This window comes from Rhinopithecus bieti, unplaced genomic scaffold, assembly GCF_001698545.2.
Source record: "Rhinopithecus bieti isolate Rb0 unplaced genomic scaffold, ASM169854v2 scaffold_82929, whole genome shotgun sequence".
NCBI classification, from domain to species: domain Eukaryota; kingdom Metazoa; phylum Chordata; class Mammalia; order Primates; family Cercopithecidae; genus Rhinopithecus; species Rhinopithecus bieti.
In genome coordinates, this window is record NW_016830474.1 from 424,932 (window position 1) to 441,565 (window position 16,634).

General features: G+C 47.9%; 1 protein-coding gene across 2 annotated transcripts in view; it reads left to right on the forward strand.

Moving 5' to 3' along the window:
- The window catches only part of KIAA1671 (KIAA1671 ortholog), a 272,215-nt gene extending 257,795 nt beyond the window's left edge, over positions 1–14,420 (forward strand). For both annotated transcript variants that reach the window (XM_017865552.1, XM_017865553.1), the window contains exons 11-13: positions 1,519–1,661; positions 7,182–7,264; positions 8,878–14,420. In XM_017865552.1, the coding sequence (XP_017721041.1) occupies positions 1,519–1,661; positions 7,182–7,260 (222 nt within the window). In that variant the 3' untranslated portion in view covers positions 7,261–7,264; positions 8,878–14,420. The remainder of the gene's footprint in view (positions 1–1,518; positions 1,662–7,181; positions 7,265–8,877) is intronic.
- The last annotated feature ends 2,214 nt before the right edge of the window (positions 14,421–16,634 follow it).

The following is a 16,634-nucleotide window of genomic DNA, read 5'->3' on the forward strand; positions in this document are numbered from 1 at the left end:
CTCCTCTCCCCTCCCTTCCCCTCTCCTGTCCCCTGCCTTCCCCTCTCCTCTCCTCTCCCCTCTCCTCTCCTCTCCTCTTCGACAGAATCTCGCTCTGTCACCCAGGCTGGAGTGCAGTGGTGCGATTTCAGCTCGCACCTCCACCTCCTGGGTTCAAGTGATTCTCCTGCTGTAGGAGGCAGACAGCCACAGGCCCTGGGTGTAGGTGAGACGGAGGCCCTGGGGCTCCCATGTGGATGCACTGAGTAACTGTTGAGGCAGGTCTTCGGATTCCAGAACACAGCTGGAGTCCACTGTGCTCTGTGAAAATGGGGCTCTGGCCATTCATCAGTATTAGCTTAAACTTCTTGAGCCTGGCGGCAGCTGCGTTAACTAATTAATCTCTACCATAGCAGTGCTAGGTGATCATTAACAACCAGGGGAGCCGGATGTGGTGGCTTACACCTGTAATCCCAGCGCTTTGGGAGACCGAGGCGGGCGGATCACAAGGTCAGGAGATCGAGACCATCGTGGCTAACATGGTGAAACCCCGTCTCTACTAAAAATAGAAAAAATTAGCCGGGTGTGGTGGCGGGTGCCTGTAGTCTCAGCTACTCAGGAGGCTGAGGCAGGAGAATGGCATGAACCCAGGAGGCGGAGCTTGCAGTGAGCCGAGATTGCGCCACTGCACTCCAGCCTGGGCAACAGAGCGAGACTCTGTTTCAAAAAAAAAGAAACAACCAGGGGAGGTTGCAGGGCTTGTTCTAGAAAGAACCCTGGAGTTGGGCTGCAGGCAGACCTGGTGTGAATCCCAGTTCATAAAAGTTGGGTGACTTTGATATTGACCTTTGGGCTCTCTCGCCCTGTGAAATGGGGGAAAGCCTAAAAGAATCTTACATACATGGAGCGAACTCACATTTGTCATATTACTTGAGCCTGGTAGAGCCCAAATGATGGGTGATCAGTGCACAGAAGCCATCAGTGGACAATGGTGATGACTGCTGTTGCTGGGGGCTGTCCCAGCACTGCCTGAGAGAGAAGCCACCTGCCACCACTCACACCTCAGGTCCTACAAGGGAATTTTACGCATACCATTGTATTCTGTCCCCAACATGCCCTCCAGCAATGGGTGGATATTTGCCCTATGGTTTTCTTATGGGACTCTAATGGACTGTCAACAACTTTGTTTTATTTAAGTTAAGCTGCAGCTGTTGGATGGAGGGAGCTGCTCTCTCCGTTTAGGGTTGTCAGGGTGGCATGCCGTGTGCTGAGCACACTACAGATGGTGGCTTTTCAGCAAAAGAGAATGTGATTCTGTGGGTTTGGGTGGTGATTCGATCTTGGGGGTCGAGGGTGGCTGCTTGGAATGGCAGATTGACATCTGACTTTTCTCAGCCCCCATGTTTCCTGTCTGGCTTTATTCCGACCCAGGGGTCCCCGAGTGTTTGCAGAAGGCTCATCGTACCTGACGTTGCCATGGGAGGAGGCCCTTTCCCAGACAAAGGGCGGTTTACAGACTCAGCACTCTTCTCTCCCCAGGCTCAGCTGCACAAGAGGCCAGAGGTGGACAGTCCCAGCGAGACCCCCAGCTGGGCACCCCAGCCCAAGAGCCCCAAGTCCCCCTTCCAGCCTGGGGTGCTTGGCAGTCGCGTGCTGCCTTCCAGCATGGACAAGGACGAGAGGTGAGGGGTCTTGGGGAATGGGGGTCCCTCTCTTCCCAAACTCAGGCTATACTTCTAGAGAGGTGCTCCATTAGGTTTTAGAGCTGAATAGAAGGGAGTTTCCACTTTTTAATTTTCTCCAGCAGCAGAAGCTTTGTTCATGTGAACTCTCAACACTCTGATACCTCAAAAGGACATCAGAGGCCGGGGAAGGAGGCCAGGAATGAGGCCAGCTGGCCTCTCCTCTTCCCCCGCCCCTGCCACCTCCCGCACGGAACACCAGGGCACCGTTGTTGGAGAACTACTACTCTGGTTTAGCCCTCTCCAGACGGACGGGGAAACTAAGGCATTCTCCCCCCTCTTACCCTTTGGGGAGGTATCTTTATCTTCAGCGATCTGGGGGCCCTGGGAAGGTGGATCAAAGGGCACGGCCAGGTTGAATGAGATCAGTTTCACTCCCTTCGTGAAACAGCTGTCCCAATCCTGGGCTTGGCCTGCTCTGTGTAGAAATGAGCACAAAGCAGCTTCTACCCCCCAAGAGGCTCTCAGACTGGGGTGTTTTAGCATCTGCAGGTGGAAGTTAAGAACAGGGGATCGAAGGTCACACAGCCAGGGTTTAATTCCAGCTTTGCTGCTTAAGAGCTGCGTGACCTGGGAAAAGGCACTTGACCTCCTGAACCTCAGTTTCTTCATCTGTAAAATGGGTTTTCTAACCTCCTAACCTTCCGAGGTGGTCATGAGGGTGAAACAAGAGTGTGTCTAAAGCGCTTTGCCTGAGCCCTGGGATGCAGAAGTACTCAGTGAAGCAGAGTGGAAATCTTACGAGCACTGTTAACCCATGAAAGTTAGGGATTGTTCCTGATGCTAGAGTTGTAATGATAGTAAGTGCTGGCTGGATCAGAACAAGGGTGGGTAAGCTATGGCCCACAGGCCAAATCCAGCCCCCATCTGTTTTTGTAAGTAAGCTTTGTTGGAACACAGCCGCATGCATTCATTTATGTATTGTCTATAACTGCTTTAGTACTACCGCTGCAGAATTAAGAAGTAGCGCAGACACACCACGGCCCACAGAATCAGGAATATTGACTCTCTGGCCCTTTCTCTGACCCCTGTGATGGAGGGAGGCAGAGGAAGGGCTCATAGTGCACACTTGAGGATGGGCGGCAAAAAGACTTCCAGCTGGGTGCAGTGGCTCACGCCTATAATCCCAGCACTTTGGAAGGCAGAGGTGAGAGGATCACTTGAGGCCAGGAGTTGGAGGCGGTAGTGAGCTATGATTGCACCATTGCACTCCAGCCTGGACTACAGAATGAGACCTTGTCTCAAAAAATAAAAAAAGAAATAAAGAAAAGAAAAAAACTTAGCTGGCTGTGGTGGCACATGCCTGTGGTCCCAGCTACTCCAGAGGCTGAAGTGGGAGAATCCCTTGAGCCTAGGAAATGGAGGCTATGATCGTGCCACTGCACTCCAGTCTGGGCAATGCAGTCAATCCCTGCCTCTCTAATAAATAAAAAGAAGCTTCCAAGAGAAGGAGACACTTGAACTGAATCATGGTGGACAATTGGGTCTTAGCTGGGCCAAGGGCAGTGAGAGGGGATCCCAGGCTAAAGCCGCTACGCATGCAAAGGCCTGGAGGCCAGATGGACCTGGGAGCCTCAGGCAGTGCACGATACATAGCACAGAGTGGGCTGTGGGAACCTGAAGGCGAGACGTTAGAGAGAGACGGTGCCATAGTTGAGACAGTGCCTCCCTGCTCTGGTAATGCCAGAATTCCGGCTCCAAAGTCTGTGGAGGGCTCTAGCATTTCTCTGTGGCTGGAGGAACCCCCAGACCAGGGTCTCAGAGGCATCTCCGGAGGCCTGGGCTTGTGTCTCCACTATTAGGCAAAGCTTGGCTGAGGTCTAGAGTACCCTAGACCCCCATCTGCCCAGGGGTCCCTCTTCTTCCTCATTACTAGACTGGCAGGCATAGCAGTTGAAGGCCTGCCCCTAGACTCCAGAGTCACCTCATCTCTAGTCCCCTCAGGTGCAGACCCCGACCGTACCGCCAACCAGGCCAGCATCTTTTCTGACCCCTCCAGGGCCACGGGTCTCACGAGCTTTCTCTGAGAACAGAATCAGTCACGTCCTATGTGCATGTGTGTTTGATTATAAAAGCAGTAGATCTTCACTGTAGAAAATACAAAAAGAATACAAAGGGAAAAAGAAAATCATCCATGATCCCACCGTGCAAAGACCACTACTGTTGATATCTGGGCATCTCTCCTTCCATTTTCTTTTTCTTTGTAACATAGCTGAGATCACGTTTGCTGAGTTTGATTCCCCTGCTCCGTGTTCTATATGAATATTTTCCCGAGCCTGTTTGCAATCTTCATAAACGTGATTTTTTTTCTTGAATAAAGTTTTAAACAATGATGACTTTATTGTTTTTTGTTTTGTTTCATTTTTTGTTTTTGAGAGAGGGTCTCACTCTGTTGCCCAGGCTGGAGTGCAGTGGCGTGATTATAGCCTCCACCTCTCCAGTCTCAGGTGAATCCCCTGCCTCAGCCTCTGTGAGTGGCTGGGACCATAGTTGTGTGCCACCACGCCTGGCTAATTTTTGTATTTTTTTGTAGAGACATGATTTTGCCATGTTGCCCAGGCCGGTCTCGAATTCCTGGGCGATCCTCTGCCTCCCAAAGTGCTAGGATTACAGGCATGAGCTACCGTGCCTGGCCTGACTTTATTGTTTTTATTAAAATGATGTGTTCTCATTGTAAGAAATTCTGAGAACACAGAAAACTGCTAAGAAGAAGGTAAAAAAAATAAAACTCAAAAATAGTACCATGTAGATGGTGGCTACTCAAATGTATTCACTTTGAGAAAATTCATTGAGCTGTGCACATTTTGATTTGAGTGCCTTTCTGTATGTGTTCTTCCATTGTAAAAAGTTTAAACAGGCTGGGCGTGGTGGCTCACACCTGTAATCCCAGCACTTTGGGAGGCCGAGTCAGGCAGATCACAATGTCAGGAGATTGAGACCATCCTGCCTAACACAGTGAAACCCCATCTTTACTAAAAATACAAAAAATTAGCCAGGCGTGGTGGCGGGCGCTTGTAGTCCCAGCTACTGGGAAGGCTGAGGCAGGAGAATGGCATGAACCCAGGAGGCAGAGCTTGCAGTGAGCCAAGATCGTGCCACTGTACTCCAGCCTGGGCGACAGAGCAAGACTCCATCTCAAAAAAAAAAAAAGTTTAAACAAATCTCACCTCCCCAAAACAATTATTGACATTCGATAAACAAAAGGCATCTCTGTTTGTCTTATGGGCATTGTATTGTTCAGCGTTCTCCAGAGAAACAGAACCAGTCGTGTGTGTGTGTGTGTGTGTGTGTGTGGGTGTAAATAATACAGTTGACCCCTGAACAAGGCAGAGATTAGGGGTACTGACCTCCTACCTAGTCAAAAATCTGCCTGTAGCTTTTGACTTTCTAAAACCTAACTACTAATAGCCTAGTATTGACCGGAAGCCTCACCCATAACCACATATATTTTGTATGTTATATTTTATATATTCTTACAATAAAGTAAGCTAGAGAAAAGATGTTATTAAGAACATATAAGGAAGAGAAAATATTTTTCCTGTTCATTAAGTGGAAGTGGATCATCATAAAGGTCTTCATCCTTCATCATCATTGTTTTCCCATTGAGCAGGCTGAGGGGGAGGCGGAAGAAGAGGGTTTGGTCTTGCTGCCTCAGCGGTGGCAGAGGCAGAAGAAAATCCAAGTGGACCCACACAGTTCAAACTGTGTTGTTCAAGGGTCAGTTATATATACATGTACGTATATATGCATGCACGTGTAGACGCTTGTATGTATGTATAGAGATTGATTTTAAGGAATTGGCTCATGTGATTGTGGAGGAAGGCAAGTCCAAAATCTGCAGAGTAGACCAGCAGGCTGGGGGTGCAGGGAAGAGTCCAAGTCCAAAAGGCTTCCCTCTTCTTCCTGGAAGGCCAGTCTTTTTCTTTTCTTTTCTTTTGAGACGGAGTCTCACTCTGTCGCCCAGGCTGGAGTACAGTGGCGCTATCTTGGCTTACTGCAAGCTCCGCCTCCCAGGTTCCTGCCATTCTCCTGCCCCCGCCTCCCAAGTAGCTGGGACTACAGGCACCTACCACCATGCCCGGCTAATTTTTTTTTTTTGTATTTTTAGTAGAGACAGGGTTTCACCATGTTAGCCAGGATGGTCTTGATCTCCTGACCTCGTGATCTGCCCACCTCGGCCTCCCAAAGTGCTGGGATTACAGGCGTGAGCCACCGCACCTGGCAAGGCCAATCTTTTTCTATTCAGGCCTTGAACTGAATAGATGAGGCCCTTTCATATCACAGAGGGTGGGTCTGCGCTACCCAGCACCTACTGATTTAAATGTTAACCTCATCTAAGAAAAAATGTCTTTGCATAAACATCTAGAATAATGTCTGACCAAATATCTGGGTACACATTAGGTTGAAATTGATGCCTAAAACTAACCATCAGAGACACTTACCTGGATAGAGAGATGGAAGGATGAATAGCTATTTGCATGACAAATGAATGGATGGAAATGATTTTATATAAGATGAATTTTTTGTTTGTTTGTTTGCGTTTTGTGGAGAATGGGGTCTCACTGTGTTGCCCAAGCTGGTCTCAAACTCCTGGGCTCAAGCTGTCCTCCTGCCTCTGCCTCCCTAAGTGTTGGAGTTACAGGCGTGAGCCACTGTGCCCAACCAAGATACATTTTTATACCTGCAGATTATCTCATAGAACGGATATACTGTGATTTATTTCAGCGGTCCCCAACCTTTCTGGCACCATGGACCAGTTTTGTGGAAGACAATTTTTCCACAGACCAGGGGTATGGGGGGTGGTTTTGTAATGATTCAAACACATTACATTCACTGTGTATTTTATTTCTATTATTATTACATTGTTACTATAATGAAGTAATTCTACAGCTCACAGTAATGTCGAATCAGTGAGAACCCTGAGCTTGTTTTCCTGCAACTAGATGGTACCATCCGGGGGTGACGGGAGACAGTGACAGATCATCAGGCATTAGATTATCATAAGGAGCCCGCAACCTAGATCCCGCGCATGTGCAGTTCACAATAGAGTTCATGCTCCTGTGAGAATCTTAATGCTGCCGCTGATCGGACAGGAGGCGGAGATCAGGTGGAATGTGAGTGATGGGGAGCGGCTGTGAATACAGACGATGCTTCACTCACTCTCCCACCACTCACCTCCTGCTGTGTGGCCCCCATTCCTAACAGGCCATGGACCCGTATCGGTCTGTGGCCCAGGGGGTTGGGGACCCCTGATTTATTTAATATTCCTCATTGTTGGACACTGGTGAATTTCTACTGCTCGCTTATCAGTCCCGTTAATACGGGCATCTTTGCCACCTCCAAGTGCTTGCCGCAGCCCCGCCTGGGCCCAGGGATAGACAGTCAGGTACCACTCAGTCCTGCCCGCGAGGAGCCCACAGTCTGGTTTCAGCTTGTCTCTTACTGGCTTTGTGGTTTCAGGTCGGATGAACCCTCTCCCCAGTGGCTAAAGGAATTGAAATCCAAGAAGAGGCAAAGTCTTTATGAGAACCAAGTTTGACCAGGTATGAAGGGGCTCTGCTGGGGAACCTGGGAAGAACCCTGCAGTCACAGGAATGGGGAACTCAGTTAGGGTGGCCAAGCCTCAGAGACCGGGGCTGTTGTACCCAAGGAAAGAGGCTGTGCAAGGGGAGAAGTGAGGGGTGGGGAGTGTTCAGAGTTCCTGTAAAGAGGATGGTGATGTCTGTTTCCATTTAGGGAGGAAACAAAGCTGGGCTGCCTGGAGTAGGTGAAAGGCACCAGGCCAGGAGGCAGGGGACCGGGGCTCTGGGCTCATGCATTTGGCTGGCCCTTCTAGCTGCATCACCTTTTGTTGATAAAACAAAGGGGCGGGACATCAGAGGTTAGCTTAATTAGAAATGGTTACTTTTCTTTGCTTTTTTTTTTTTTGAGATGGAGTTCCACCCTTATCGCCTAGGCTGGAGTGCAGTGATGCAGTCTCGTATCTCAGCTGACTGCAACCTCCGCCTCCCGGGTTCAAGTGATTCTCCTTCCTCAGCTTCCCAATTAGCTGGAATTACAGGCGCCTGCCACCATGCCCAGCTAATTTTTATATTTTTTGTAGAGATGGAGTTTCACCATGTTGGACAAGCTGGTCTCGAACTCCTGACCTCAGGTGATCCGTTCGCCTCGGCCTCCCAAAGTGCTGGGATTATAGGCGTGAGCCACCACGCGTGGCCAGAAATGGTTACAATTTTTATGGGGTGAATGTTTCATGTACAGCCTATGTAGTTAAAAATCAATTTGAAAAAATATACATTAAAAAAAATCACGATTAGATAGGCACTGGTGTAAGTTGCAAATGACTGAACGTCATGAACTTCAGTTTCCTCATCTGTAAAATGGATTAGCAGTGTCCACACCGCCAGGCTGTCCTCAGGGCCCACTGAGAATGCACCTGTGGTGCTTGACCAAGCACTGCCTGATGGTACATGCACCATCAAAGTCGGCATTGATGTGATGAGCACAAGAGACTCACCATCCCTTATCCACAAAGCCAAATTCCAGAAAGCTCTGCAAACAAAGGTTTTTCCTAACGCAGTGGTGAAACCTGACCTGAGTGAATATAATTCTACTTCGACTCTCTTTTCCCCACTTTATATGAATGTTCATAATACACAGCAGGCATATTATCTGCTTGATTATGCTGGTGTTACATATGTGTATACATATATGTGTATATGTTACATGATTATGTATGTATGATGCACATGTGTGTGTATAATAAATTCTAAAAATTTTAAATTCCCAAATAAAACTATGCTCAAGGGATTTGGATAAGGGATCGGGACCTGTATTTATTTTGTGTTTGGTGCAGTACATGTAATATCTCATTTAAGCCTCCAGCAACAACCCCTTTGAGGAAACTGAGGCTCAGAATTGAGACTGGAACCCTGATCTGACCCTAAATTTCATGTTGGTTTCATGGTATTCCATGACTGCCACCCTCCTCACCTCCCCTTTCCCCCCAACACACAAAAAAATCTATTTTCGGACTTTAGGCTTCTAGAGGTCTCTTTATTGGAGAATATCAGGCAAGGTTTTAAGGCCTGATGGTAGAGAGAAATGGAGCCAAACGTTCCCACCGCTGACACCAGGACTGTCCCTTCCTCTCCAGGCAGGGAACCCTGCTACGTCTACTGAACAGAAGCCTTAACCGTCAGAACCCGCAGACGAGGCCAAGCTGCTGCCGTTTCTTCCTGCACAATGCTTATGTGCCTGGGCCCTTCCCGTTGGATTAAGAATGCTATCCAGTGCCCCCATCCTCACCAGGCTCTCCCTGGATCCAGACGGGAAGACCCAACCTCCAGAAGCACTCGCTCATCTCCCCAGACAGCACTTCAGGCTGGGAAAGGAGCCAGGCTGCCCAGAAATGTCTACGTGGGTGGTTTTGCTTTTATGTAAAATGTGCATTTCTACCTACTTTAGACACCTGCATCAGCTCCAAGAACATCAGCATGAGGCTGGAATTGCCTCCCCAGGTTCTGAAAAACACCTGAATTTGTGAAAGCACCTCCTCAGCCAACCCCAGGGCAGGTCTTTTTTGGGAAGGACATTTCCAAGAAAGATCCAACTGTTCATTTCCTGCTGTAGTCTCGATGCAAGGCATTACCGCCAAGTTGAGGGGTTTTTGTTCTTTTTTTTTTTTTTGGTGAGTTTCTTCTTCCCCTCGAGGAATCAGCAGTTCCAATTTTGAAATGTACCCTCCCTGATTGTGTGTATTTCTCTTTCTAGTGGGGCTGTGTGCATCACTGGCCTATGTTATTGTATGTCATTTTTGTTGGCTTTAGAAGGCGATAAAGCAATAATTCAGCTAATTTTCTTTGAAACTTGATATGTATGTATGTGTTTACGTTAAAGGACAGGAAGAAAGATGTGTGAATAATTTGTTCTGAAGTATCCAGTCACCTCAGGTTATCTTATCCCTATCCAAGCTGTTTAGAAGTTATAATTGTCACTCTTGTATATATTTCCCTGGCTTCTTTTCATTTGAGCTCTGGTTTCTGTAGGGTGACCTTTGCCCCTTGGCCTTAAGGGTTCGTAAACTGCAGCCCAAATGGTGGTGCCTTTGCCACTGAATCATCAGACCCGCCCTAGCAATCTTTTTCTCCAGAGTCTTCTTTGAACATGACCTGGGCTGCTGGCATGGAGGAGTTGTTCCGAACTGGCCTCAGAACAGATGCATGAATGAAGGGTACTTTTTCTTTTGCTCACCTCATTTTCCCCCATCGAACTCCACCTGACCAAGTGCTTTTTTTGGTCCAAATGCGGGTCTTGCTGAAAGCCCTTCTCTGGAGGGGAGCTCCCCAGCCAAGGACTCTGGACAGAAATGCTGGGTGCTAGGTGACAAATCATAAAGCTGGCCCTGCCTCCTTTTTTTCTTGCTAGCGATCAGCTCATTCCAGGGAATCCCCAAGACCTCTGGGGGCTCCAGACACTCTCTACCTTGTCTTTGTTTTTGGAAATGCCCAACACCAGACTCTTCCACTTCTGAGTCCTAAGGCTGTAGCAGATATCCTAGATGTGCTTGGCTGGCCACCTGCCATGCCTGGACTTGCCATAGTCTACGTGCCAACTTTGGGAGATACCCATCATGAGATGCTTGGGCAATTCATAGAGAGCCTGTGGCATGGGGTGGCGTTTCCTAGTGGATCCATGCGCAGCACTCTGGCTAGATACGGAAGTGGGGGGCATGTGTGCCCTCTACTCCCTCCCCACAGTTTCCTAAGAGGTAAAAGTCTCCATGAATCCATTATTTGCAAATGCTGTCAAAACATGCTTCCCTTTTCCCTGGCTACCTCTTAGGATTTCATTTGTCTCTCCATCTCAGCTTCCTCCCTCATCTCCCTTTACCCCTCTTCTCTCTCTTAATGGGTGGATGGGCATGGATAGAAATCCTCTGTTTGTCTAGGTCAGGACAAACACCTAGGCCCTGGTGAGGCAGTTGCCGTTCAGCACCAGGGACAGCAACTGCAGGGCTGTGAGGCAGGAACCCACCTTGTGTCCTGTTTGATGAGCTTTGGTTACTGATGAACACTTGCCGGACCATGCCACCACCCAGCCTTTTACACCTGGGAGCCTCATGCATCTGGGTTTGGGCGTTTGGACCTGCTTGATGATCGTTTGTTTTCTCATCATTCCCTGAATTAGTCATCTAGTCATCTGTGGCCATTTGGGGATTAATTCCTGCAACTGCTTCAGTTGAATTCTTTTTTAAAGATCCAGTTTCTGTTTTCTAGTAATTTGGATCTTATGGCTTTCAAAGTCAATAGGATCCCCTTTAAAAAATACCTACTGTTGAGTTTTTTTTTTTTTTTTTTCTGAGACAAGGTCTTGCTCTGTTGCTCAAGTTGGAGTGGAGGGGCACGATCACAGCACACTGAAGCCTCTACCACCTGGGCTCAAGTGATTCTCCCGCCTCAACCTCTCAGGTAGCTGGGACTACAGGTATATGCTACCATGACCAGCTAATTTTTTAATTTTTTTGTAGAGACAAGGATCTCACCATGTTGCCCAGGCTGGTCTCAAAATCAAACTTCTGGGCTCAAGCAATTCTCCCCGCTCAGCCTCCCAAAGTGCTGGGATTACAGACATGAGCTACTGCAGCTGGCCTAAAACACATTCCTAGTCTTTTGATGCTGATTTCTTATCTTGGCTGATGTCTGTCTTTCCTTCAGGGGGAAAGGACCCCTTTGTACCATCTCAAGCAGTAGGAAAGGAACTGCTCTTACATCTATTGATGCTCCTCATGCGAAACTCTCAATTCTTAATTAGTCATGTCTCAGCTCAAGGATATCAGACAGGAAGGAAACACATTTGAAAATGAGATTGACTGGAGATTTTTTTCCCTAATCTCTCATACCTTAATTGGAAAAATAATCTATTTAATTCTGTGTTAATTAGGATATACAAAGTTCACCCTCCTTGAAAGTGACTAGGGCAAGCCCTGAAGATCTTCCTCACCTCCTTTTATTTTTCTGTAACCTTATCTCCTCCAGCACCGCAGGGCAGACAATCACAGTGAGTCAAGAACGACCCTCTTTCGTGCGGGCTCCGCCATGACCTCTGAACCCTGCTTATGATCAGTGCAATGAAGTTAGAAGTAACTGATGATTGGGAGCCTTTGCAGATAGCTGGGCAAATGGGTAATTTACTTCTCCCTATTCTAAATGGAGTGTGCTGTCTTTGAGGCTAAGCAAGGGGGTGTTGTACACTAGTTTCTAGACTTTGCCTGGAGACCCCTTTGGAAATCCATCTTCTTTTTAATATCACTTAACATGCCTTAATAATCTGTGTGCAATGGAGTCATCTTCTCCTCATCCAACCCTCCTCCCTGGGGGCTTCGGCTGTCCTCAATGAGAGTCTCATGCAGAATGGAAAATCCTCCATATGTACAATCTCTCACCCCTCCTCATTGCTCTTCCTCCTCAGCTCCACCACCCCTTTGCACATCAGCATTTTGACAGCTGGTCTTTTGAGAAGCCCGTGTCTTTTTCCTCTTCAGTAGATACCCTTCTTCATGGTCTTTTGCCTAATGAAACAGAGGCCTTTGGCCTTTGAAAATCCATGACGAGGCCTCAGAAATCAGTATTGTGGAGGATTACTCCATGCCACCAGAGACACTCTGGTGAAAGAGAAACCTCGTGGTCTTTAGGATGTTGGGATTTTGAGTGGTAGCCTCAGGATTCAGGGAAAGGTCAATTGGATAGTGGTGTTTTCCAGGGGACGAGCCAAATCACGTGGTTTCAGACACTTGTGTTTTCCTTTGTGCCTCCCTGGAAGGGAGGCCACCTTAAGGGTATTGCCAAGAAGCCAGAATTGAAATAGGCATGAGCCTGTGGTTGTCAACTTTACAGGCTGGGCAAGGGATTTAGCAAGACCCTTAGTGTGATTTTCCTAAAAGAGACCTCAGCTGCTCCGACCTGGTGCTGATAGCTGCTTTGTCGATCTATGCTTTAATATTTTTCTTTATAATATGTCCCCAGATGGCTCCTGGAACTAGTCATAATTACAAACTGTAAAAATCCCTCCTCCTCAGTGTAGATATTTAAACCAGAGTAAGTGATGGGGAGACATTCTGTGGTCTCTGAATGTGCCTTCCCCTCACCATGTGTGAAAACACAAAAGCCGCAGTTCCATGGCATCGTGGTTCCATGGGGCTGGAGGGTAGGACCCTCCACATCTAGAAGGGGATCTGCTTTGGGCTTGGTCCCCTTTAGCGAGTAGGGGACCCTTGCTGTGTGCTGAGAGGCTGCTAGGACTCACACAGTTGGAATTCTGGGCAGGCTCAAGAAGTCTAGAGCCACGTAAAAAGCTGGTAGGCATGAATGTGCCAGGTATTTGCCAGCCTGTGTCTCCTTTTGCACCCCCCAGTCCAGAGTTTTCTTTCTTTTGACTAAATTGGCTCCTGCAGGGGGAAGGGCAGCAAGCTAGGCCCTCTGCTCTGGGAGGTCGGCCTGAGGTTTCTGGTAAGTTAACCCTTAAAATCGACACCTCAGCCCGCCCTGCCCTTTGGCCTTCCCAGAATCTCCTTCAGTGGTTGCTCTCCCACCTGTGCCATAACATCATCTTCCATGACTTGGACTGGCACTTCCTTGATAATCCCTGTTGGCATCACACCGGCTACAAATTATGCTGTTTTCTAAAGAATTTGAACTTTTTTTCTTCTTTTCTTGAGACAGGGTCTTGCTGTGTTGGCCAGGCTGGAATACAGTGGCACAATCATAGCTCACTGCAGCCTCCAACTCCTGGGCTCAAGCAATCCTCCCACCTCTGCCTCCGGAGTAGCCCAGATGACAGGAGCACACCACCACGCCCAGCTGATTTTTTAAATCTTTTTGTAGAAACAGGATCTTGCTATATTGCCCAAGCTGGTCTCTAACTTGGTCTCAAGCGATCCTCCCACCTCAGCCTCCCAAAGTCCTGGGATTACAGGCATGAGCCACCATGCCCAGCTGAATTTGAGCTTTTTAATAATCTCATTCCATATAGCCTTATAGATCCTGTAAATAGGGGGGTCACAAAAGTAATATATTGTGTTATGGAAGATAATTTTGTACTGTGCTGTTTCCTAAATCACAACAATATCCTAAAGTCATGCACTTCCCAGATGATCGTGATCCTCAAAATGCTTTGTAAGATGGGGTAGAGTGTGGAAATACATATATATACACACAGACACACACACACGTAAGTATAGTATATATTTTCCTAACCTTTCTTCTGGGTCCTTCCTCAGATCTGAGTCACGATAGAAAAGGAACTTGAGTGCTTTGTGTAGGATAGTTAAGCTTCCTGCCGGCGGTGTTCTTGCAATTGCCTTACGAATTCACAAGCTCTAGGAGTTCTGAACGAAAGGCAGACAAGACGCACTTTATCCAATCCCAGAAAGAATCTCTACCCATGGGACTGAGAATTCATCTAGAAAACCTTATATTTTTAATGTTAAAAAAAAAATGGGGCTTATCAGACCTCACAGAGTATTGGACGTCTACAAGTGCTTTTATATTTTGTAACTGTAAAGAGGTTTCATATGCACAGAAGAGCAGTTGGAAATCTGGTCAACTGCAATAAAACAAGATGACCTTTGCATGTACAAAGATGTTGCATTCAGACTATGAAAATAGCAAATAAAGCTTTGGTGCAAGCTGCATTGGAGAAGTCGGTGCGTCCATGTGTGAATGAATAGAGTCTCCCATGCATGCAGGCCCTGACTGGGGCTAGCTGAGTCAGTCTGTCCTGTGCTGAGCTGTGGGCCGGCCAGCAAGAGGACAGAGCTGGGGTCCTGGGAGAGGGTGTCCATGCAGAATGGGAGGCCATGGAAACAAGGCAGGATTTCCGTTCAGACTGACAAGGGATTGAGTCCTCCTTCTGCCACCTCCTGGCTGTGGGATTTTCTTTTAAGCACTGGTTCTCCTTAGCTATACAATGGAAATGGTGATTGGGACATTTGCAGGTAAGAGTTTAAGGCAGTGGTTCTCAACTGGGTGGATTGTGCCCTCCAGAGCACGTCTGGCAACGACAGGAGGCATTATTGGTTATCACAAGGAGGAGAGAAGATGCTCCAGGAAGTGAGTGGAGGCCAGGGATGCTGCTCAGCAACCTGCAATGCACACAGGACAGCTCCCACCCCGACCCCACCACAAAGAATGACCCGACCCCAAATGGCAGTAGTGTCAAGATTGAAAAGTCTGGATCGGGGAGATGTGGTACATCAAAGTGAGGAGCGTGCAGTAGATCTGCAAGATCCTGAAAGATGTGATGGGAGGGGGAGCCACGCCATCCCCACCTCTGCCTTCCTCCTTCTATCCCAGCTGGTGGCAACTACATCCCAACTCAGGGTCCAAACCAACTGTGCTTTCTGTCACCTTCAGCAGGAAGTAGCCCCTTGGCTTGAACTGTCCAGAGTAGGCAGGATGCTGGGAATAAAAGTCAAAAATAACAGATACTGTGCACACTGCTTTGCTTATATGACCTCCCACAATGGCCCAAGTAGAGAGAAGGTTCTCCATTTATGGGTGAGGAGACAGTAGCTCTGAGACCTTCAGGAACTTGTTCAAGGTCACACGGATCTGTGTGACTCAGAGTCCGGCTGTCATCCACAGCATCTCACCACCGTCTCCCTCTAGGGGGTACAGGGTAACTGGGTTTGTTTTGTTTTGTTTTTTTGTTTTTGTTTTTGAGATGGAGTCTTGCTCTGTCACCCAGGCTGGAGTGCAGTGGCACGATCTTGGCTCACTGCAAGCTCCGCCTCCCGAATTCACGCCATTCTCCTGCTTCAGCCTCCTGTGTAGCTGGGACTACAGGCACCCCCCCACCACGCCCAGCTAATTTTTTGTATTTTTAGCAGAGACGGGATTTCACTGTGTTAGCCAGAATGGTCTCGATTTCCTGACTTCGCGATCCGCCTGCCTCAGCCTCCCAAAGTTCTGGGATTACTGGTGTGAGCCACCGCGCCCGGCCTGTAACTGGGTTTTATGCTGACTTGAGGATTTTAGCCAAAAGCAAATACCAACAACAAAAGAAAACCTTGTTAACTCACTCCTTTGCTCCAGTATAGTTTTATTCATAAAATAATCACTTATTAGATATTGATTACAGGCAAAATTATACTTTGTTAGACACTTAAAAAATTCCTGGAAGCAGCTGGGCATGGTGGCTCACACCTGTAACCCCAGCACTTTGGGAGGCTGAGGCGGGCAGATCACAAGGTCAGGAGATCGAGACCATCCTGGCTAACACCGTGAAACTCCGTCTCTACTAAAAATACAAAAAATTGGCTGGGCGTGGTGGCGGGTGCCTGTAGTCCCAGCTACTTGGGAGGCTGAGGCAAGAGAATGGCATGAACCTGGGAGGCGGAGCTTGCAGTGAGCCGAGATCGCGCCACTCACTGCACTCCAGCCTGGACAACAGAGCGAGACTCCGTCTCAAAAAAAAAAAGAAAAGAAAATTCCTGGGAGCTGGGTGCAGTGGCACGTGCCTATAGTTCCAGTTACTCAGGACACTGAGGAGAAAGGATTGCTTGAGCCCAGGAGTTTGAGTCCAGCCCGGGCAATGTAGCAAGATCCTATCTCTTAAAAAAAATTTTAAATGCCTGGATCTGCCTTTTCTTTGGTCATAAATAAGTTGACTGTGATGGTCACTTTTATTTCTATTGAGGCTAAGAGCCCAGGCCATGGAGCAGGCCAGCCCCTTCTCTCTGCTGTGTGATTCTGAGTAAATGAGTTCACCTCTCTGAACCTTTCTCCATGTATAAAATGGAATCACAATTCCTCCCCTAAAGCTGGCTGGGTGAGATTTCCACATATTGCTTATGAAGCTGACACAATGCCTTGCATGTAGTAGGTGTTCAATAAATGGTAGCTATTACTTGTG